The sequence below is a fragment of the Antechinus flavipes genome, chromosome 6 (assembly GCF_016432865.1).
Source record: "Antechinus flavipes isolate AdamAnt ecotype Samford, QLD, Australia chromosome 6, AdamAnt_v2, whole genome shotgun sequence".
Classification (NCBI taxonomy): domain Eukaryota; kingdom Metazoa; phylum Chordata; class Mammalia; order Dasyuromorphia; family Dasyuridae; genus Antechinus; species Antechinus flavipes.
The window spans coordinates 132,449,692-132,474,577 of NC_067403.1; the positions used below are offsets into that span (position 1 = coordinate 132,449,692).

Here is a 24,886-nt window from a genome sequence, read left to right on the forward strand (position 1 = left end):
AATACTAAATGTCCTCATTTTACATATGAAGGAACTGAGGCTTAGAGAATTAAAAGACTTGCTGATATTTATACAGACAGCAAATTTAAAAAGCAGGATTTGCTTTGTTCTAACTACAAAGCCCTTTTCACTATTTAAAATAATGCATTTTATCTCCTGTGAGTCTTTCTGTTCATTTGATTATGAAATTTTCTCCTGTTCATAGATCTAATAGGTATTTTTTCAATTTCTTTTATTTTATTTTTAGTTTATGTCATAAAACAAACATTTCCAAACTACAATACAATTAGAAAATAATTGCACACGAAACTGCAAATCTACTATGCACAACTTGCTATTCCATTCAAAAATACAACAAAATTAACACAGACTTTTTTCCTTTCCTATCCCTTGCCACCCAGAGATGGCTACCATTAGTTACAAACAGGTATATACAGATAAAATTATGATGTTGATAGCATCTTTCTTCCTATGCCCTCTATAGTTTGGGTTTTTTCTACAACATGGTACAATAACATAGTTCTATTTAATAGTTCTTTCTCTGAATGCAGATAGTATCTTTCTTCATATGTCCATAATTTTATATTGCTCTAATTTTTTTAAAAAACGTAAACTTTTGCCTCATTTCCAAAATATATAGAGAACTGACTCAAATTTATAAGAAATTAAACCAATCTCCAATTGATAAATGGTCAAAGGATATGAACAGACAATTTTCAGATGATGAAATTGAAACTATTACCACTCATATGAAAGAAAGCAGAAATGACTGCTATTTACATCCATTCTGTGTCAATCTGGACCCCAAGCAATGAGTAAATATAGATGAGGATTCAATTTATCCAAAGCACTGTGATTCCTCCATCTTCTGTTGCTAATAGATAAGAAAATTAAGGCAAAATACAGGTTAAGTGACTTATGCATGGCCATATTGCTAGGAAGTGTCTAAGATCAGTTTTAAACTTAGGTCATTCTGACCCAGATCCAACTCACTTCTTCTAGGTTCCCAATGCCATCATGCTAGTGATCCCTCTCCTTTTTTTCTTTCCAACCCTATGCTTGGTGATCCAAGACAGCTTCATATTCTTTGAACTTAATTCTCTGAAATTACTTATGAAATACTAACTATGAAAAGGTAGTATGGTATATGTGTATGTATTATTTCTACATAGATAGTTCATAGATAATATAAAGGAATCAAGGAAATTTATATACATATGTATATGTGTGTGTGTATGTGTATGTATATATGAGAATGAGATAGAAAGGAATTCTTTTTCAAGGAAGAGAAACTAATCTTATAGTCTAATTTCTTCTGAGTAATACACTGTCATTTTAACAGGGACCTTTTTACACAATGACATAATTGTGATGAATGAATCTAAACATGTAAATCCAAGGTTTGGGGAGCAGGAAGCTACAAAGTCTTCATGTGTCTGTATGTGTGTTTCCATTTAATAGGTGCATGGATAGAATTCTGGACCTGTTATCAGAAAGACTCATCTCCCTGAGTTCAAACCTGATCTCAGACACTTACCAGTTATGTGATCTTGTACAAATTATTTAACCTCTGTCTGCTTCATTTTCCTAAAACTAAATAAAATTATAGCATCTATCTTGCATGGTTGTGAGACTGTAACAAGTGTTTGTTACAGTGATTGACATATAGTAGGTACTATATAAATGCTTAATACCTTCCCTGTTATATTCTCTTCTCACCTTTGTGGGGTCAAAGTTATTGCTCCTTTAAGGCTAGACTTTCTCTCTCAATGTTCCTTCATTTCCCTCCTCTCTAAGGAAAGTGTTGTTTGTTTGTTTTTTTGAACTGGGATGAATAACAATGACTTTCAGATAGTGGCAGCAACATAGTTTCCCACTGTGATACTGAGTCAATGTGACACTCTTTGTTCTAGGAATTTTAAATAAATCAATAACTTTTTCCTTTGACTATGAGCCTGTAGCCAAAAATCTCATCATATGCAACAGTTGCAACAGTTTGTCCACTTATTCCCCTCAAATACTACATTTAAAAAAATCTGTTGGTCAATGGAACAAATTAGACTTTAAATATTTCTACCTGCCTGTTCAGTAATTGAGTATTATGAAGCACAGACAGCATTTATAAAAAACATTAAAGGAAAGATATATTTCATAAGCTTTCTATCTCTGATGAGCTGGAAACAATGAATGTTGAACTGGAGATCATACATGTCAGGACAACTTAAGCAGTAGACTGAAGGTCAAGTAGACTGACAAGTTTGGAAAAATTAAAAAAAAAAAAACCAATTACATTTATATAGCATTCTAATATTTACAAAATTGGCTTTGCCTTCGTTATTTCTTTGATGTTTAAACAGTTTTATGAAGTAGATATTCAACTTATTATGTTGAGGAATTTCATATCTTTTTGATATATATTTAATCTGGCATTACCAACTCATCTTCAATCTCTGGATAGTGTAGGAGAAAGGACACTGACCTGAAAATCATGACAATACAGGACCCTGATTCTATTTCTTATTTTTATTTACCAAATAATCTTAAGCAAGTCATTGAACCACTGTAAACCAATTCCTTCATGAGAAACATGAAAGGTTCATGTTTCATCAGTTTTTTTTTTCTGTATTCCTTTTGCCTCCCTAATATTTCAACATTTATGAGGCTATTGCCAAGAAATTGTGTAAATGAAAGCAATATTTCCAGTTGCCTGAGTCATATCTTTATACATAGTAACTCACTGAGAGATTCACAAGGGCCCTTCAGTTTCATTCTGAAGCAAAAAGAATTGCCTGAAATATGTTATAAATGGGAATTAAGGTGCTGAGGTTATTATAATACCCTGTTATTTCAAACAGTCATGATAATAAAGTTTCAAAAAGGCTATCAAAGAAACCCAAGGGATGCTTTCCAAAGAAAAGCATTTTACTGCATACTTAAAAAATGTGCTGGGGATGATAGATGCAGAGTTTCAGTCTTGTCTGATTCTTCATGACTCCTTTTAGGGGGTTTTCTTTGTAGAGATAATAGAGTAATTTGCCTTTTTCCCTCCTCCATTTCATTGCATGAATGAGGAAACTGAGGCGAACAGGATTAAGTGATTTGACTAGAGTCACACATCTAGTAAGTGTCTGAGGACAGATTTGAATTCAAAAAGATGAATCTTTCTGACTCCTACATGGACACACTATCCACTCTGTCACTTAGTTGCCCACTAAGACTGAATAATCATATCCTATCTATGACCATAACCCAGGATTTTCCATATCTCCATATCTGTGCCTCTTATTCTTAATTGTTCCTCATGCATGACCTTCGTATGACAGGAATAAACTCCCTCCACATCTCCAGCTCTTATAATCCCTACTTTGACGTCATTCGATCTCTATGTACCACCTTTCTTAACCACTTCCCTTGCCTTGTTTTCTATGAAATTTCTTTAAAAACAAAAAACAAAACAAAACAAAACAAAAAAAAAAAACTTTCTTTCTGTCTATGCTCCCTCCCCTAATAGAATATGCTTATGCCTTCATTTTTTGTCTCAGTGCTTTATAAGTGGTTGAGGGTTGATTGCTAGGAAGCTTTGGAAAGACTTGGACTGGACAGGAAGTTGCCATAAGGAAATGCTATTCGGGAAGTAATCTTGAGCAGATTGGTACTAAGTAATGTCCTGATTTCTGAGAGACTAACATTTCCCCAAGATCAGATACAGAAATCTAAAGTTAGGCTATATCATGTTATATCCTCAGGCAAAATTGCCAAGGGTAATAAGTCATTCATGTTCCCTTCTAACTATGAAGAGGGATGAAAGCTACAACACAGATGATGTAAGAAATGCCCAGTTAATCTCTAAGGTAGCTCAGGCTGAATAAGTTGCCCCAATAAGGACCCAGTTCTCCCAATTCATTGAATGAAGGAAATTGGGAGATTCAAGTGCTAACTGAACACAAAAAGTATAGAAACTAATTGTATTGTATTCCTATTATATCACATTATAAAGGTGCTCCTTTTTTGTACCACTGCTTCCAAAGGCCATAGCTCCATGCCTGGGAGTCAGGGACACACCAAGATCTGCTAGTCCATGGCTGTCATAATATGTCAAAGCAAAGTGGAGGCAAGGAAACCATGGCACTGCCTTAAATAAGAAGCCTCAGGGAGACCTATTGTGTTGGCAATCATTTTGCCAATGTCCATGGTTGCATGATTTCTGATATTCCTGCAGAACTCAGTGGCTTGAAACTCCTGGTTTCAGTTCCAACTTCCTTTTTTCTTTAACCTCTTGAACTTTGACAGTCCCAGGAAACTTTTGCTCCTGACCCAGCCTGACCTCTGCCTTACACATCATTTGAGTATTGATTTAGACCTAAGGAAGAAAAAGTATCTTTGAAAAAAATATTTTTTCCTTTAATGTCTGGTAATTTCTCTGAAATGAGAGGTCTGATACATGTTGATGTTATTTTTTTCATATGAGTCTAGGCCTTCAATATCTTAGGCTTCACTCAAATCCAGTGAGATAGGAAACTTTCATATTACACAAGGTTAGTATTATAAAAAGAGCATGGAATAAACACTAAACCAGAAATGAGGAGACCTGTGTCAAGCTCTTGATTCTGTCATTAGTTAACAATATGGACCTTTTTCTCTTTGCCTCTAAGTTGCATCACACCATAAATGAAGGTATTAGGCATATTGTTTCTTTAATGTTGAAAAGAACTTAAAAATGTTTTTCTATAAAGTAAGAGATTTAGATTAATTGTTAAAGGATAAAAAGTATCACTATTATGAACATTTTGATACCTACTATGAATTTTAAAAAAAGATTTGTGTGATTGTGTGTATGAAGAAAGAACTTTTAGAAGGAATGTCAGCCATTTTGGAGAGGAAAAGAATTTATGGTATAAATTTGAGAACTACATGGAGGGAATCTTTACTTATGTGGGAATAGTTTTAATATTGTAAAGAGATTTTAAAAAATATTTTATTTACTGAAAACTAGAGAAATTTCAGTGTTAAACAAATCATTTCATGGGCACCAAAGAGGCAGGTTGTCTTGGAGAGCTTTAAGAGGTGGAATGAATGGCATCTCCCTTTATTTGTATATACATGTTTTATGCTACAGAGATTAAATCTAAGAAAATGAGAAATCTTATAAACATTTAAAAGCCAAGATATGATTGAAACAACATTATTGATCTGATAGGAGAAACTTTACTTTCTAAGTAAAAAAAATGAGTCATGGAGAATCAGGAAGCTCTAATGAAAGCCAGTAAACACTGAAATAATATTAAGGAAATGGTTGAGGGGGAAAAAAAAACAATGAAAGAGGAACAAAAAGAGAAGGAGAGACACAGAAAGGGGACTGAAAAACTGCTCCTTTGAAGCTATGGCACTAAAAGCAATCAGACGAAAGAAGGCTTCAGCTGAGTGATTTCTGTTTGGTCAAAGAGAATTGACATCATTATTTAAGATCTCCTTGACAGCTATGGCCTTTCAGCACCATCTAGAGCTAGGAAAAAAAAAAAAAAAACTTCTCTTAAAGATTTATCCTTGGTACCTGGGTACTTTTTATTCTGATTGACCAACATAAAATCCAGGGTGTGGAGAATTAGGTCGATTGTTTTGTACAGATAGTTTAAGGAGCTTGGCAATTTTTGGTTTAGGGAGATTTGCTGTTTATATTAAGAACTAACATTTTCTATATATCCTTTTAAAGGTAAGGGTTAATTTAACTGAAAGAGCTTGTAGAGGCTATTTTTAACTAGAGAAAGAAAGATAATTTTCTTAATGGTAAGGAGTAATATTCAAGTAAAGAGCCGAAGTAGTTTAACATGGTTCATATTTTTGAATAAGGTAGAAACATTGAAACCTGCAGTTTAGAGCTGTTGCCCTAAACACATGAATTTTCCTTCCTCATGTTCCTATAAATATGTGCCTATTCTTCATCATTGCTATTGAGTGCATTGTTGGAAATGTGATCCAGATTTTTATAGTATATTGTAATGTTTTATTATTTGTGTATTTGCTTTACTATATTGATATTTCAATTTTTTTTGTCTTATTATACAAATGGTAACTATTTGGATTTATAGAATATAAAAATATCCCAAGGGCCTTAGTTCATGTTTAAGTTTTAATAGCTTAAGATCTCTTTATAATCTTTGGATCTTTGGAATATATTTGATGAGGGCTCAAAAGCTAAGGAGTAAGAAGGTGAAATATATTATCTCTTGATAATATTACCTTTGGAATTCTGGGCAAATTTTTATGCGAGTATATACTGATCACCTGAAACACTGGGAACTTGGTACGGCTAGTGTAAGAACAGAATGGAGTAGTAAGCAAAATCTAGACATTTATGAGGTATTTCTCAATCACCTAGATAAGAGACCAGGAGTTATACTTCCCTTTAGTTTTTTGGCCCCCACTGTAACACACATGCTTGATTACAGTGACATACCTGCCTCATTATAAAGTGGATTCATTGGATAGACCACAGATGAAACCTTTTTTTTCTAGGGTATGAAAGAATTGGATGAGATGACCTTGAAGATCTCCTCCAGCTCTAAATTATTTAAAGTGAATCTGTAAAGTGTATCATTCAACTTAAAGAAGACAAAGAGTTTGGAATGGGGGAGGGGGGGCAGGGAATAATAAATTATGATCATATGTTTAGTTGATTTAAACTAAAATACAAAGAATTTATTGAGTAATTACAATATATTATTTTTATATCCTTTCACAGAAATTATTGGGAAAATGAACATTATTATGAAATATCTTGAATCATCTAATTGTTGTTGGGTTTTTTTTTTTTTTCAAATAACCAAACCTACCTTGACAAAGCAAAGGCATCATCAAAAAAACTTGCCCGATCACCTGAAGAAAATGCCTGAAAGGGAAAGAAGAAAAATAAGGAATATATGCTTAGATGAGGGTGGAGAGGAAGAGAGAGAAGGGGAGTACTTATACTCATCAAAGAAAAATAAAATAATTCATCAATTTCGATAACTCACCAAGTGGTTGCTGGAAAGCTTCGTAGCTATCATGTTCCAAGATGATACTTCATAATTTACACGATAAAATCCAATATGATCTGGGTTTATTTTCAGAAAAACTTTTCCACTAGAGTCCAAAATGATTCCTGGAGTGGTAAATAAAAATTAATGAGAAACATGTTCGCATCTATCATATATTATTATATATAACATTAATTTTATATAATTATATATATATATATTATTATATTATATATTATAAATCCTTAGAAATTAGATCCAGTGCAGAGGAAAAGAAATGAAGAAGGAAGGAAGGAAGGAAGGAATAGGGAGAATATGAGAAAGAAAGATGAGAAGGAAACAGAGAAGAAAAGAAGAGAAAAAAATAAGTCTGTATGCAAACTAACTTTAGATCAGAGTCAATTCTGATTTTGATCCAAAACCTAATTCTTACTTAGCTGTCTAACTGGAGAATGCCATTTGAATGTGTGAGTTGAAAAAGAAATGCCTAATGTACATAGGTATTTTGTAATATATAGCTTTCACTTCCTGATAATAGGAATATTTTTTAAAAGGGTGGATGGTGGAACTTGTGCCCTCTGGGGTGCAAAATACTTAGTTCTAATCATAATGGATTAGACAAATTGTGTGTGTGTGGTGTGTGTTGTATTCAGTCTAAAAGACTGATAGGCTGAGAGGGTAGATATATATTTTAAAATATTATATTTACTAAAATCAATATTCAAATGGGTGGAAAGGGGTTTCTGTTAAGGAAAATAAGCTTTTGAGAATCAGCATTACATCTAAAATTTTATCAAGGAGACCTGAAACCATACTGAGATACAAATATTTACAATAATTCTGATTTTAAATTATCCATGCTTATTTGTCTATCCCATTATATTTCTTATATTTTTAACTGGTAATATAGAATTTTTAAAATAAACTACCAAATTAAGTTTATTCCTGATTGTTACAGTTGCTCTATACACAGAGTAGAAATACATTTGGGCCTAAATAAAAGAAAATAATTATCTGACATTGTTAAGAAAAAGCCTTGTCAGGACTTGAACTGTATCCACAAGAGTCTAACACTATTCACAAATCACCTACCTGCTCTTTTGCTTACGAGTACTTTGCCCTATCAAAATGTTGTTCTCCTCTTTGAAACATCTTTTCCAAGAGAAAAACTGGATTCTTTTCAAGTAGTTCCCAGTTAACTTTACATATTTCAGAAAAATGGCAACCTTTGGAACTAGATGCTTTTGACAATAGTGAACACTTCACTAATTCTATGCCTAGAGTTAATAGGAGCAAAAATAAAAATAACAACACTTGAAAATGAGGGATGCCATCTTCAAAGGTTTCAATTGAAATTATGTATTTTTCTATTATAGGAAGAAAAATATAGGAGAAGAGGAAGAAGGAACTCAAAGTCATCTTAAATTATCTGAACAGACATTATCCTTCATGACATGATTCCTGTAGGCTACTTAAAGCATTCTACCACGGACAACCATGCTGAAAGTCAACAGAAGCAGGTAGTAACATTTTAACTACTTCCTGGTTTGATCTATAAAGTGAAAAAAAAAAAAAATCACAGTAACCTTAGTAAGGCTTATTTTGGTAATTATAGAGGACCCTAAATATAGAGTATATAAAACTATATCCTATTATTTTAGTGTATTATCAGGTAACTGCCAGATACTGTTGATAATTGGTCAACTTTTTTTTCCCAGAAAAAATAACATGGGTTCCTTTTACCAAATATATTTTGCAAAAAAATAACCCTGCTGATGCCATGTTCAAATTATGGTACTAAAAGTGGTGGCTTGCTCATCATCAGTATGTAAGAGGAATTAATGTGGAATTAGTCAGAAAAAAATAAAATGGAATCAGAAATGAAGGTCTTTAAATGCCTTTCAACCAAGCAGAGAAATTTATAATTTATCCTAAATGGAAATAGGAAATTATTATAGTTTCTTAAGCAGGGGAGTAACATGGTCAAAAATGTACTGTAGGAACAACAATTTGTCAATCATGTGGGAGGTAGACTAGAGAGATGAAATGAGAGATTTTTGCAATAGTCTTAGTGAGATAGCCTGGGCCAGAGACAGGAGAGTGCTAGTAAATAGTTAACAACCAAGTAAAAATGTTTGCATGCCACATTTTAAAGTTTGATCGGCCTTATTAACATTTTCTCCATTACTTTATAAAGTTTAAGCAATAAAAACAATAAATCAAGTCCTAATTTGTATAGATTTCAACGTCTAAATCTCACATTGAAAATTTGATAATTGCTCACCCTAACTAGGGGAGCTGTGTATGAGTAGAGAGAAGGAAGTGAATGTTGAGGAGGTGGAATGACTATGATTTGGTGACTGATTAGATATGAAGAAATGAGTGAGAGCTAATTTTTGATGATGATTTCTAGATTGCAAATCTGAGTAGAAGTTCTGGAAGAATTGTAGGAATTCTGCTAACTATTCAATAATTGGCTCGGGGGGAGGAGGAGGGAATGTTTTCTCACAAAACTCTTATTAAAAAACTTTAATTTCCATTATTAACATTGTCTCCATTACTTATCACCAAGAGAAAAAGTATAGAAGAACAAGTATAGAAGTGTCTTTATTTAGCTGTCAAAGTTATTCAAAACCTAAACCATATCTTCACCTTTCTAGGCTTTTATACCATCATCCCAACCCCCTATCATGCTATGTGATCCAGTAACATTGGTCTCTTTGCTATTCATTGAAGAAGATAATCACCAACTTCAGTCATTTTCTCTGGCTCTATCCCATGCCTGAAATTCTCTATTTCCTGGAACCCCTGGCTTCCTTCAATCCCCACCTAAAATCTCAATTTATACAGGAAGCTCTTTGTACAGGAAGAGGGAAGTAGAATCCCTCTTAATTCCAGTGAGTTCCCTTTGTTGATTAGTTTCTATTTATTTTATATATAACTTGCCTATACAGAGTTGTCTCCCACATTAAACTGTGAGCTCTTTGAAGACAGGGACTTTCTTTTACTTTTATTTGTATCTCAAATCTTAGAATATTGCCTGACATATAGGAGATAGTTAATAAATGCTTAGTGACTTATCTGATTTAACCTCTCATTGTCCCCAGGCAACCATCCAAGACCAGTATTACATGATTTTTACATGAAGAACTTAAAAAGAAAGAAATTCTTTACTTTTCATGAAATGCATTACACCAAAGCAGGATGCTAATATGAAAATATAAGGAGATTCCAAAGCATTTCCACAAATTTATGAATCGTAGAAACCAAATGACTACTTAGAGAAACTGGTATATATCTAATTCTTTAAAGTTCATCTTAGAGAAAACAATCACATTCTTCAGCGGCACATATGTGGATATAATGAGGGCAACACAACATTGGACTGGATGGACCACGAAGGAATCTGACCTAATAGGACAATTTCTATATTTCCATGAAGATGAAAGAAAAGCAAAGTGGATCACTGCAAGTTTTATTAGTTATACTCTGGATCAAAAGAAGAAAATTTCAAGTACTAACAGATAGCCCTTGTATTACACATTTCATCTTGGTTATATGATTTTATGATAGTTTTAAATATTAATCATAGATATTAGAACTCACTTCTTCTGTTACATAAATTATAAAACTAGATACTAGATACAAATTATATATTTAGGCAAAAAGCAATTATTTTTGTTCATATTGGGGACCCACCAAGAATAAGGCTATCACGTGACATAAAAATTAAGAAAAATTATAATTAAGGAAATTCTTTAGAAAATGCTTTGGATTAATTGTTCCACTGTTTTATGGACCACACATTTGGCTAACAATATAAATCATATATTATTTACCATATAATATGTCCATATAGGAATGGAGTGTCCAAAGTTGAAAAGGTTCCTTTTATTCAAGAAAATATTTAAAACAATCACCAAATCACTTAGGGTCCTTAACACATATTTGCTTAAAGAACCAGAAATAATTAATTCACTTATCCACCCTCTTCCCACTATTATACAACCAAAAATCCACACTCTTTTTATACAATCAAATCATTCAATAATATTTACCTTCTTTCTCTGACATATTGTAGAAAGTAAAATTATCGTTGTTCTCTTCAGACCATTTAACTGGAATATTCCATTTGTAACTAAACATTGGAAAAATTGGAAAAAAGTGAAATCTTGAGTTGTCATTTCAAAGAATGAAAACGTTTTAGAAATTAAGATTAAAAACTTAAAAAATCATATTCAAAACCTCTTTGCCTTGTAGTTCATATCTTTAGAAAAGACAGATATAAACATGGATATAAAATTTTCTTTACAATTCTGTTTTGTTGCATGTGATCTCATTGAGGACAAGTCATTTCATTGTTTCATATCTCCATCTAGAATGAGGGAATAACATTTGTCACAGAAATAAAAGTAAAGATTGCTAGGAAGTTTTGAATAAAACACTCTACTTTTGGAAGAAAGATATAATTTTAGATTAAAGAGATAGATATTTATATGCAGATACATTTCTTTAAAGTTATTGTATCATTCAAAGACTTAAAGATGCTTTAGAAAAGCATGGAATTCTATGAGGAAATAAAAACATTCTACAAAAAATAAAATTAAAGCCTTAAATTTCACACTCCATAATCTCAGCTTGATGAAAGCTTTCCCTTATAGGAGTCTAATGTAAGCAAAGAAAAGACTAACAAGAAAATAATTTAAAATATACAGAAGGGGGAAAAAAAGGTTCAAAGGGAGGCAAAAACTGAGCAATTTTGTGGCTAACTTATTAAATTTAATACACACACACACATATCAAAAGCTAAAACTACACACTAACAGGTCATATTTTCACATGTAAACATCTTTTTTATCTCTTATATTGAAATGATTGTTCATTGATAATTAAATTCATCAAAATTAGGAAAGAAAAAAATTTAAATAGATAAGTATCACTTTAAATTATATAATGTGATTGTAAATCAGGTAAAACTTACATTGCACAGAAATATTTTTTAAAAAAATGAAAATGAGAGAATAAATGTTTAATAAATGATTATTATGTACCAGGAATTGTGCAATTCTTTGTTTTTAGTGAAACTAGTCATCCCAGCTGGTCTAGTTCAGACAGTTATTTATTTATAATTGAAAACATAAAAATAAAAGGTCTGAGATCCTGAATCCATGGTATTGCCTGTTTCTTGCTCATGAAATTTTTATTTTACAAAAATTACCTTATTTAACTAGTAACTGAATATCTGGGTATTCAGAACTTCCTGATTCTAGGCCCCATGCGCTTATCATCTGTGTCACTTAGTTGCCTAATGAATTAGTGAAATCATTATAGAAGGTATTAAAAATTGGTTATTTTAGATATTTATCATTTGGAGCTATCAGTTTCCCTCATTTTCTGCATTTTTACAGAGTCAAAAATAGACATTTAAAGAGGATTCTTAGACTGATTCAAAATCTAACCAAAATTTTGCTTTATTATCTGGGGTGTGTGTGTGTGTGTGTGTGTGTGTGTTCATGTGTTTATTTGTGTGTGTGCTTCCATAATTATAATGTACTTTCTAAAAGAATAGAAAGCGGCAGTTTTCATCCTTCCCTAGCCAGCAGGAAAAAAGTATTAGAAAAGTTATACAACTGAGTGAAATGAGCAGGACCAGGAGATCATTATATACCTCAACAACAATACTTTATAATGATCAATTCTGATGGACGTGGCCATCTCCAGCAATGAGATGGACCAAATCAGTTCCAATACAGCAGCACTGAATTGAACCAGCTACACCCAAAGAAAGAACTCTGGGAGATGACTATGAACCATTACATAGAATTCCCTATCCCTATATTTTTGTCCACCTGCATTTTTTATTTCCTTCACAGACTAATAGTACACTATTTCAAAGTCTGATTTTTTTTTTTTTATACAGCAAAATAACTATTAGGACATGCATACTTATATTGTATTTAATTTATATTTTAACATATTTAACATGTATTGGTCAACCTGCCATTGGGAGGAGGGGATGGGGGGAAAGAGGGGAAAAATTGGAACAAAAGGTTTGGCAATTGTCAATGCTGTAAAATTACCCATGCATATAACTTGTAAATAAAAAGCTATAATAATTAAAAAAAAAAAAGAAAAAGAAAAATTATACAATTAAGAGGGCAATGACTTTTATTACCTTCTGCTAGAATGTGATCTTTTTTTAAAAGTTGTGAACACATCTTCAATAGATTTATCTATGGGCAGTTTTTATTAGCCCAATATATATAAAGTACTTGATAATTCTAAATATTCCTTATTTTAGTTATCATCATTAGTCTAATTGTCATTATAATTTTATTTCATTCTTCCCATCTTTATATTTGATGAAAATCTGGTGAAAATATTCCCTAGATAAATCATGACTCTGTTATGGTTCTTTTGTGAATTGTGTTCAGCAAACTACTATGCAAATGGATAAAATTTGTGTACTTAATGATTGCATTAAGGACTGACCGGCTCATCTTCAGATTTTTTCACTTTCACTGAAAATCTTATCAAAATGAGAATGAGATGTACTTTTTTCTGGTTCCATGTGCCTTTGAAGTTTTTGATCATTTCTCTATATTTTCAAGACTTTTAATACACATGTCTGAATGCACTATGTGTTTAGTCAGGCATTCATTTATTTTTAAAATTTTAGAGGGTCAATGTTCTATCCCAGTGATGAGGAACACCAATTTTTATATGGAACTAAAACATATATATGTTTTAATTCTGCTATAAATTTTTGTTGTTGAATTCTCAAGGATCTTTCAAAGTTTGTATTTGGGATATAGAGATTTTTCATACATTAATTTAGAGAGAATAACAATCCTCTGATATGTTAACTTGCCACTTAATTGTGTCATTTTAGATAGTCAGAAGATGCTGAATTTCTGCAATATTCAGTAATATGCTGCATGATTTCTATAATTTCCTTAACAAGTTTGCCTTGATTACTAAGTCTTTAATAATGGGTTTTCTATAGTTCATATGGTTATATAGTTATAGTTTATATATGTAGTTATGGTTTAAATATAGTTATATATAGATTATAGTTTCTATAGTTTATGAATGAAAAGACCCTATATTGATTTCATAGACCTCTCCACTTTTGTAAACAATTTTTTGATGTGTCGTGTTCAAATTGTTTTGGTTATTGTTGTGTAGTTATTATTTAAGAAAATTATTCACTTGTTTGGTAGGGTTTAAATAAAAATGATCTTAGTTGGTCTCATTTCTTTTCTGGAAATAAATTTATTATTAATAATAATTCACTTTTTTAAAAGTTTTTAATTCCAAATTGTCTCCTTCCCTCCTATCTGCCCTTGCCCTATCCACATTAAAAAGGCAAGAAATGTAAACTCAATTATACATGTAAAATCATGCAAAACAACCCATATTATCCATATTACAAAAAAAAAAAAAAAGGATAGCAAAAAAAAATGGAGAAAGTAAAAACTGTATCCTTCAATATGTACTCAGATTCATGTTCTATGGATTGAGGAGAAAGTAATAAACATTTACATGATGCCTAATTATTATATGTTAACTACTATGCTAATTACTTTACAAATATTCTCTCACTTGATCCTCACAACAACTCAACAAGATAGATAAATTCTCATACAACTTCAGTAGCAGACAGGATGTTTGGGATAGTAGGCATCTCATTTTGATCTCCTGTTAGACTTTAGATTTTGCAATCTTTTTATTTTATTCTTTAATTTATATATATACACACATGTATAAAATAATTTATTTAATATTTTTTTTGTTAGCTCTGAAGTCAGGAGGACCTGAGTTCAAATTTGATCTCAGACACTAATACTTCTTAGCTGTGTGACCCTGGGCAAGAAGTTCTAGAAGAATTGCGGGAATTCTGCAATAATTGGCTCTCTGGGGAGGGAAAGTTTTCTCACAAAACTCTTTTAACTTTAATTTCCATTATTAACATTGTCTCCATCACTTTTTAAAGTCTAGACAATCAACAAGATAATAAATTAAGTCTTTAATTGTAGCATCTGCTCATTTCTAAGTTGTAAATGCTTACAATGAAAATTTTTCAAGCAACTCTTGTGAGTCTACTCTAGCATACTTTTTGGCCATACTTTTTGTTGTTGTTGTTCTTAAGGGACAGCTAGGTATAGCAGGGGATAGAATATTGGATCTAGGATTGAAAAGATCCGAGTCCAAATTGGATCTTAGACACTATTAGCTGTGAGAACTTAAAAAGAGTCACTTAACCTTTATCTGCCTCAGTTTCTTCAATTGTTAAAAGGGGATGATTTTATCATGTTCCTCCTAGGATTATTGTAAGGGTCAAATGAAATAATATTTGGAAATCACTTAGCACAGTGTCTGGCACTTATTATTGGCTTTTAAATGTTTGTTTTTTCAATGATGGAGAAGGGAACAGAGGTTGAGAGAGAATTTGGAATTCAAAATTGTAAAATATGAAACACAAAAATTGTTAATACATGTAAAATGTAAATTGAAAAAATTAAATATTAGTTTTTTTTTAATTTTAAATGCTTGCTCCTTCTCCCAGCCTTAAATTTTTAGGATCAATTTCTGATGTGCTGAGTTTATTGGTTGAGTTGTTCAAGGTGTTTTGAAGTCTGAAGATAATGAACAGTATGTGGTTTTATCATGTTATCCAAAAAAAGAGATCTAACTTCTGACACATACTTCTTTGTCTTGCTACTTAAATTTTTTGCAACCTGCTGAAGTATCACATACTTTCTGAAATTTCTTTATATAATTAATTTATACTTATCATTTAGTCTAGATTTCTGAAGGATGACTTATTATGTAAATTCTGGTAAATTGCTACCATATACCCCTTTTTGAGATTCTATGATTCTATTGGAGAACTTATTGACAGGTTGGAAATTTCATACAACCAATTCAGTTAACTCTTTTGTTCCCTTTCCAATTTCTCCAAGAAAAGCCAATAATTATTTCTTAACTATCTTTTAGCCTTACTTTTTGTGAATTCACTTTACACTGCTCCTATATATTGGATATTAATGTGGCTACAACTGAAGAGCTGTGGGTCACTACCAATAATTTTTTACCTGATCATTTAGTCATTTCTGGTTATACGATAGAGCGAGTAAGTGTTTCTTAGTATAAGATGCTGTCTGTCGAATTACATTGAGTCTTAAAAAAGAATGGGTATTAAATCCAAAGTTCATAAACTGCTAGCAGTTGCATAGTAGCTAATTTTTTATGGCACCTTGAAGAGTACCCGGAGGGCAAGTAATTGGTACAGTGGAAAGAGCACTGAGCTTAGAACCAGGAAGACTCATCTTCCTGAGTTCAAATCCAGCATCAGACACATACTAGCTATGTGACCTTGGGCAAGTCACTTAACCCTGTTTATCTCAGCGTCCTCATCTGTAAAATGAGCTGGAGAAGGAAATGCTAAACCAATCTAGAACTTCTGCCAAGAAAACCCCGAATGAAATCCCAAAGAGTCAGATATAACAAAAGACTACAAAAATGCTTTGTTCAGAAAAATGTTCTGTAACATCAAAACATCTGTGAACAAGCATTATTAAATCCATTTTACAGATGAACTAATGATGTTCAGAACTAATGTAATTTGTCCATTGTCATAGAACTTCTAAATGGAGGAGGCTGGATTGAAAGCCACATCTCTCTTTTATCTTCTTTATTATATTGCTTTGTGGCTTTTATGAATATCATTAGGCTAAAGTTATCCAAGGGGTGTTTCATTCAGTTTTATCTTTGGAATTATAAATTATTTTATACCTTTTGGAATTATAATTTATACCTTTGGGAATTATTAACTGACAAGCTAAGTAAAATAAAGGAAATGACAGACATTATATCTGGATTAATTGTATGGGAGAAAAATCACTGCATATAATATGGGGTAGCTCACTTTTGAATTTGTACCCTAAGCTCCCAACACAGTGCCTTCCATATAGTAGGTACTTAATAAAGATTTGAATGCTTTAGTGGCATGTGTATGATTTCTCCAACTGAGAACTACACAGTTACTAAGGCCCCACCTTCTTTATGGAGTCATAGAGAGAGTACAGAACTTAAAACCAGAAAGACATGGATTCAAGTTTTATTTCTCTCAAACTTACAAGCTTTTATAACTATAGGTAAATCATAACCTCTCTGAGCTTTAGTTTCTTTCTTGGGAAAATGAAAATGTTGAACTAGAATCCCAACTTCTTAAACTATGGCTCACAAGCCCATATAGGGTCTCATAACTGAAGGCAGGGTTACAAAATTATGATTATTAGTAAATGTTTCATTTGTATACCTATTTTATATACCTATGTACCCAGAATCATGTAAAAATTTTTCAAGGAAAAAGGGGTCATGACCACAAAAAAATTTAAGCAGCTCTAGACTAGATGACCTCTAAGATAACTTCCAACTATAAATCTATGATCCTATACTTCATTTTTGTAAATAGGAGAAATGAGTTTTACCCTTTTTCAATAGAAAGATTAGATTTTCCTTTTTTAACCCTTGTTTATAACAGAAACAGAGAGGAAAATGAGGCTTGAGAATTGAGTCCATAATGTTAATAGAATCATTTGATTTCTTTCAAATGTTAACATAGAGAAAAATTATGTAAATTTTTTAAATTGCAATTTAAAATGATCTTTCCGTGGTTATATAATCTACTACCTAGCTGAAACACAAACACATTTTTGAGATAATCATCTTTCATTGAGGAGAGGGGACAAAATTCTGGAGCATAAACTTGGCCCACTGCTTCTCTAGCTTAATGGATGAACAAGTATTCCCTAAGCATTCATATGGTCTCTTTCAAGAAAAAAAATTATGGGGCAGCTAGGTGGTGCAGTGGATAGAGCACTACCCCTGAAGTCAGGAGGACCCAAGTCAAATTTGACCTCAGACACTTAATACTTCTTAGCTGTGTGACCCTGGGCAAGTTACTTAACCCCAATTGCCTTAGCAAAAAAGAAAAATAATCATTTTCCACAGAACAACAGGACATATAGCTTGTATTATCACTAGTGCTCCATACATGATTTGGCTGGATTACTTCTAAAATAGCCAGGGTTCTCAAAATCACAGCAAAAAATCTTGGCATTCTAAAAAGGGGATTAAAGATAGCTGTGATGGATGCATTGTTCTCTTGTCCCCTCAAGTGTACTTCTTGAAGAATAATTAGCCCTGTGGTTGAACATATTCTCTCAGTCATCCAAGATTATTTTGGACTGAAGAAATTAATTAATAGATGGGAACAATAAATGGAAAACTATTCCTCATTTATACATACTGTTTTTGAGATATGATCAAGACAATTCTTTCCAAGGTTGGACTGGACCTGCGGCTTCATTGAGAAAGGCAATTGCTAGTTGAAGTTTCCATCAGCAAGTCAGCAGCTTCCTTGCAAATTATTATCTTAGAGAGGTGCTTGAAATACTGAGAGGTATTGAACAAATACTTGTCTAAGGTCCCACAGCCCATAAATGTCAGAGAGTAGATTTGACTTGAGGTATTCCTAACTCCAAGACCAGATTTCTCCATATTACTCATGCTAGCTTAATCTCATGGTTTTAAGTAACTGTCTTTTAAAAAATAATAATAAAAAGAGTCAGCTATGTGACCGACCCAGTGGGTGCGTGAATGAGTAAATTCAAATTCTGCCTGAGATACCTTCTAGCTGGGTGACTCTAGAAAAATCTCTCTTAGCCTGAGTTTCTTCATTTATAAAATAAGGTGATTATATTTGATGGCAAATCAATCAACAAGAATTTATTAAATAGCTACTATGTACAGACACAGTACTAAGTGTTGGGGTAAAAGAGGTAAAAAATAATCCCACATCTCAAGGAGCTCATAATACAACTAATAGAGAAGATAAGATGCAAACAATTGCAAACAAGCTATGTCCAGGAAAAATAGGAAATAATGAACAGAGGGTAGGAACTGGATTTAAGAGGGTTTGAGGAAGGCTTTCTATCGGAAGTAAAATTTTAGCAGGGACTTTGAAAAAAACCTCCAAGATTCTTTCCAGCTCCAAATCAATAATTCTATGTTGCAGAGTATATGGTAAAGGGAGTTTCCTCAACTAGAGTTCCTTGCCAATCAAATCACAAGTTGGAACTCAAAACTGTATATTAAAAGTTATGAATTAAGGAATTTATTATCTTTTCCTTTCCATTTCCAATGTTTTTGTCATCTATGTTTCTTTGCTAATTCTTTGCGAATATCAGTGATGGCAATTAAATAAGCAGACATTGATTGAAAATATATGAAAATGCCCAATGGGGAACAGAAGAGAAATTAGAATGTATTATTGTTAAGTTGTTTCAATCTTATCCAACTCTTTGTGATCCCATTTGAGCTTTTCTTGACAGAGATATTAGAGTTATTTTTCATTTCCTTCTCTAGCTCAATTGAAACAAACAGGGCTAAATGTGCCCAAGGTTATAATAGTTAGTAAGTGTCCAAGGCCAATTTGGTCTCAGGAAGATAAGTCTTCTTAATTCCAGGCTCAGCAATCTAACTATTGCACTACCTAGCTCTCCAAAACTAGAACATAGCTGAGCATTTTTCCACCATCAATTAATATACCAGCAACTTCTGATGAAGGCAAAAGCTATCAGTTAAGTAAACTATTTGTTCAAGGCTTGAAGTATCAACACTTTGTTCATTAGTATTGTTGATTATTCATTATGAATGTTTAAAAATTTCACTGATATATAAAAGAGCACTCATTAAACTTGGAAAAGGAATTATTTTTAATAACAGAATTTTTGTTTTTTTTTGTTATAGCATTTTAGTGATACAATGAAACTTAAGATGTTTTCATATTACATTTTACTGGTTTAGAGGATCTGTAACTTGTAGTTTCCCTGTATGGTATCTACAGGTGAAATTTGCAATTATACAACTTAGTATATGGTCTTTGGAAATTGCTGTGCTTGATACATTCATCTCCCCATGCCTAAAGTGTGTATGTGTGTGGCCTCTTTGAACTTCCTGGGATGGTCCCCAGACAATAGACATTCATTCAATCTATCACAAAATGCTCAAAGCCTTTTCAATTTGGTAGTGCCACCTAGAATTTCCATTTCATAGGCATGATCTTTAAGAATATGGGATCACCTCCATGTCATAAAGTATTAGAATATCATTTTAGTTGAAGTTTTAACGTCATTCAATCAATCAACAATTACTTATTAAGCACTTATTCAGCTCCAGGTACTGTGCTAGACCTTGAGGATAAAGAAAATTAAAAAAAAAAAAAATCACTGCTCTTAAGGAACTTATATTCAATGGGAATAATTTACCCATTCAAATGTCATTTATTTTCATTAAATAAGATAAATATCATAATTTTTAAAGTTACTGGGATAACTATAGAACTTTACTTTCTCTTTTTACAAAAAGATAATCTCTGAGGTGCTTTCCACATATGACATCCTCATTCACAACCCAGTAATGTATATTAAATCAAAAATCATTCTGGAAATGAATGATAAAGATAGCAATAGGACTTTTTATCATGGTGTGGTACATGTCATAAGAGAGTCAAGTCCAGATTACTCTTATGTATTTGATGAAATTAGGAAAAGAAAGACTTCTTTGTTGAAAATCTATAGCTGACCTTCTAAATGGGGGAAAATGGATGTGCAGAAAAACTTAAGTCTCTAGTGATCTCACTGATTTTGGGTGGAAACCAATGCTAATGTATTTTCCAGTGAAAATATTAAGCTGGAAAATAGTAGTTAGTGATGGTTCTCATCAGTTTTCTAGGCATAATAAGTTTTGACTTTTCTGATAAGCGCTGATTGAAATGACATATGCCCCTGAAACAGTCTAAAGAAAATAAAAACAATGTATGAATGCTATTAAAAGCAGATGTTAGAGAAAAATGTAAATGTTGACATGATTCCATATTCTAAGCCTTGATAAAACAAAAATTGATTAGAGTCCTTTGAAGGACAGATTAGTTATAGATGTGATGATAGAAAATAATGAATTCAGTGAATAATGAAAATTCATTGTCGCATAGAAACTTAGAACCAAATAGAAGTCCATGGAGTGTCTGTGTATGTGATCTGTGTGTAAGAATACTTGAGATTCAAATGGCGAGAACAGCAAAAGAACTGAATGTAATCTCTAGATCTAGTTCTGGGATTTGGGAAAGGTAGAAGACAAGAAAGCAGCTGTGATTGAAATTCAAAGTGCTCTAGCTTGAGAATGTAGACTGGGGTATTAACTGGCTCTATAATCTCGGACAAAATCAATTCATATAACTTCTCTGAATCTTGGCTTCATCACCTCAAAATGAGGGGATTTAAATAGATGACTTCAAAAGATGCAACTGGATGGCCTAATACATAGAATACTAGACCTGGAGTTGGGATGATCAGAGTTCCAATCATACCTCAGATATTTTCTAACTGTGTGATCCTGGACAAGTCACTTAGTCACTGTCTGCCTCAGTTTTCTCAGTGGTAAAATGGGGATAATAGTAGCACTTACTTTCTATGATTATTGCAATGAGTAAATGAGATAATATTTGTAAAACACTTTTCAAACCTTAAAGCACTATGTAAATTCTATAAAAAGTATTATCCAACGTAAAGCTACCAATTAGATTACTTTGGAAGTAGTAGTGAAAAAACTATCATCATCATCCATCATCATTACTGTTATTAGTGGTGTTGTTATTGTTATTTATTATCAAAAGTCCTTTCCAGTTTTTATATTTTTAGAAGAATCATGCTAGCTAAAAGATTATATGATTTCTTCATTGCATCTATTATTAGGAAAAGGTTTAACATTAATGACATGAAAGCAATGAAAAATAACAAGAAACTGGTCCTATGATGATGTGTATGAGGAAAAAAAAAAAAAGAAAATCAGTGTTAGGTACTAACTATACAAAGTACTCTGGCAATCTATAATATGGACAAGCTAATTTTTATGAGCATGAATTACAAATGGGCCTAAAATATGCTGTTGACAAGGGAATCAAATAAATCATTGACATAGTTATGCTGTTTTGCTGTTGATAGATACATGAATAGAAAGTTGAATTTTCACTTAAAAGTAAGTCAGATCCATGTTTATATTATAGCATATGTATAATCAGAAGGAAAAAAAATAAAAGTAACTTTCCTACCACACCTGCCCTTTTCCAAAAGGGAAAAAAAAATAAGATTAGGCATAATTATACATTAGTAAACCCTGAGTTATATGTTCCCTTCATTATATTAGAGTGAACTGCCAATTTTCTAAAATTGAAGGGTAAAATAATACTGTGTCAGTTAGACTTCATCAAGTTGTTACTATGAGATTTTCCTGCATTGCATTTTGATTCCAATTTTCCTGATTGCATTTTCCTGCAATCTAATCATAGATTTAGAGCCAAAGGGGGAATGCTTGGTCATTCCTGTCTAACCTCATCATTTTACAGTTGAGGAACCTAAAGCTCAGGCAGTTTATGTGATTTGTCTATGACCACACAGCTTATAAGTGTCAGAAAATTTGAATCTAGGTCATTCTGGCTTTCAGTCTAATCTTCTGTTCAAGACTCCACACAACTTTACATTATTTGGGATGTGGACTAAACTGTCACTCCATTACCATGAACAAGAACACTATAGACAAGTTTTTATGAAGTACCTACTATATGCTGGCAACTGTAAGTGCAAATAAAACAGTGCCCTTAAAGAACCAATATCTAGTTATTCCAGTCCCATAGAAAGATACTTATTAGGTGCCTCTGGGAGGAGTAGATTTCCTCATTGTATATTTGTTTTTCTTGCCATCTTGAAACCACATAGCAGTTCACATAGCACTGAACCTTGCTAGAAATTATGGTTTCAAGTTGAATTCTATATTGCTTGTGTGATCTACTTTCTAGATCAATTGAGAGCTAGATATAGGATGCCTATTCTTTTATTCTCCCTCTCCCATCTTAAAAAGGCCTATAAAGAAACTTTTAGTTCTTTGGGAAAAGGAACTCACCACCTATGCCCCTATTCAAGTAAATCTTTTTCAAGTGAAATTATTTTCTAGAACTTTGTGTATTCAAATTCCCTTGGAATTATTTATGTTTGGCTATTAGAGTATAATAATAATCCATGAAAAATAGGAGATGAATGGACATTATAAGCAGTCACCATATATCTAAGTTTGTCATCCAAATACTTTGTGCTGTTCTTGAAGATGGAGGAAGCCAAAGCCTAGCAAATGTTAAATCAAGAAAGTTTGACAGAAAGTAACATCACTGAAATTATTTCCTATTTTAGAAAATAAGCTTATATAATCCTATTTGTTGTAATCTAATTATTTTGGTTTTCCCTTTTATTTTTATCTGAATGGGAAAACTAATCTATGTATTTCACTAGAATCATATTATACTGTGAAATTGCAGGGTTTCAGCTCCCCTTCACACTCTTACTATCCCAACAGGATTTAGTTAAAGTTTACATAAGCCAGAAGCTCTATGAAATTTTAGAAATCCAAAGACTTTTTGGTAATGCTAATGTGTTTATTTTGAAAGGACTTCAATTTATTTTGTCAACTTTTCTGAGGATCCCAGACACTTTCTTTAAACATCTCATGAGAAGTTCTGGATCTAGAGGATCTAAGGTCAAATGAAACTTTGTCATTTTTTGTATGAATGAAGGCTGGGTAACTTAACTTAACCTGACCTCAGTTTCCTCATCTGTTAAAATAAAGTGATGAGACTGGATACATTCTGAGATCTTTTCCTGCTCTGAATTTATGATCTTACTTAGCTTGTTGACCGTTTAGGAAAGCCAGCAAATATCAAAGAAATGAAAACTCTTTGTCAACTTCTTATACTTCCTAGATACAATTAGAATTGATGTGGACTTTTTAGAGAAATATTTTGGAGCTAACAATATCTTCAGTTTTAACATTAAAGCATAGTTCATTCAACACCATTTCTTATTGCTTCTGTTCTTCCAAACCAATGTTTAAAGAGCAAAATTGTTAGTAAAGCTGTGAAATGATCCAGCCATTCTGGAGAGCAATTTGGAACCATATTCAAAGAGCTATAAAACTGCAGTCCGTTTGATCCAGCAGTGTCACTTCTGGGTATGTAGCCCACAGAGATCATAAAAGAGAGAAAATGACCAATTTATGCAAAACTGTTTGTAACAGATCTTTTTATACTGGCAAGGAATGAAAATTTAGTAGATGCCCCTGAATAGGGGAATGGCTAAATATGTTACGGTATATGAGTTTGATGGATTATTTTTCTATAAGAAGTGAAGACAGGGCTGATTTCAGAAAAGCCTGGAAAATCTTACAATAACTGATGAATGAAGTGAGCAGTAACAAGATTATACAATAAACAACTATAATGGACTTAGTTCTCAGCAATTCATTGAACCAGGCCAATTTCAATAGACTTAGGAAGAAAAATGCTAACTGCATCCAAACTATGGACACTGACTGTGGATTGAAGTATAATATTTTCACCTTTTTTTGTTTGTTTGCTTACTTGCTTGCTTCCTTTTTCTTTCTCATGGTTTTTCCCCCTTTTGGTCTGATTTTCCTTGCATAATATGATAAATATGCAAATGTTTAAAAGGATTGTACATATAACCTATATCAGATTGCTTGCTGTCTTGGGGAGGGGAAAATAAAGGAGAGAGAAAAAATTTGGAATACAAAATCTTATAAAAATTAATGTTGAAAAATATGTTATACATATATTTTTAAAAATACATAGATGCTGAGCTCAGTCCCAGCTAACTGGGGCATAGTTTTTGTTATTGACCCCCAAAAGGGTCCATCTGCAAGATAGTCCTGCTCAGGCTTCTTAATAAAATATATCAGTA

At 32.4% G+C, this 24,886-nt stretch overlaps 1 protein-coding gene across 1 annotated transcript in view; it reads right to left on the bottom strand.

Moving 5' to 3' along the window:
• ENPEP (glutamyl aminopeptidase) overlaps positions 1-24,886 on the bottom strand; it is a 116,802-nt gene that overhangs the window by 17,430 nt on the left and 74,486 nt on the right. Inside the window, exons 11-13 of the mRNA XM_051964388.1 lie at positions 11,072-11,151; positions 7,011-7,138; positions 6,831-6,886 (exon numbers count right to left, since the gene is read on the bottom strand). Coding sequence (XP_051820348.1) covers positions 6,831-6,886; positions 7,011-7,138; positions 11,072-11,151 — 264 coding nt within the window. The remainder of the gene's footprint in view (positions 1-6,830; positions 6,887-7,010; positions 7,139-11,071; positions 11,152-24,886) is intronic.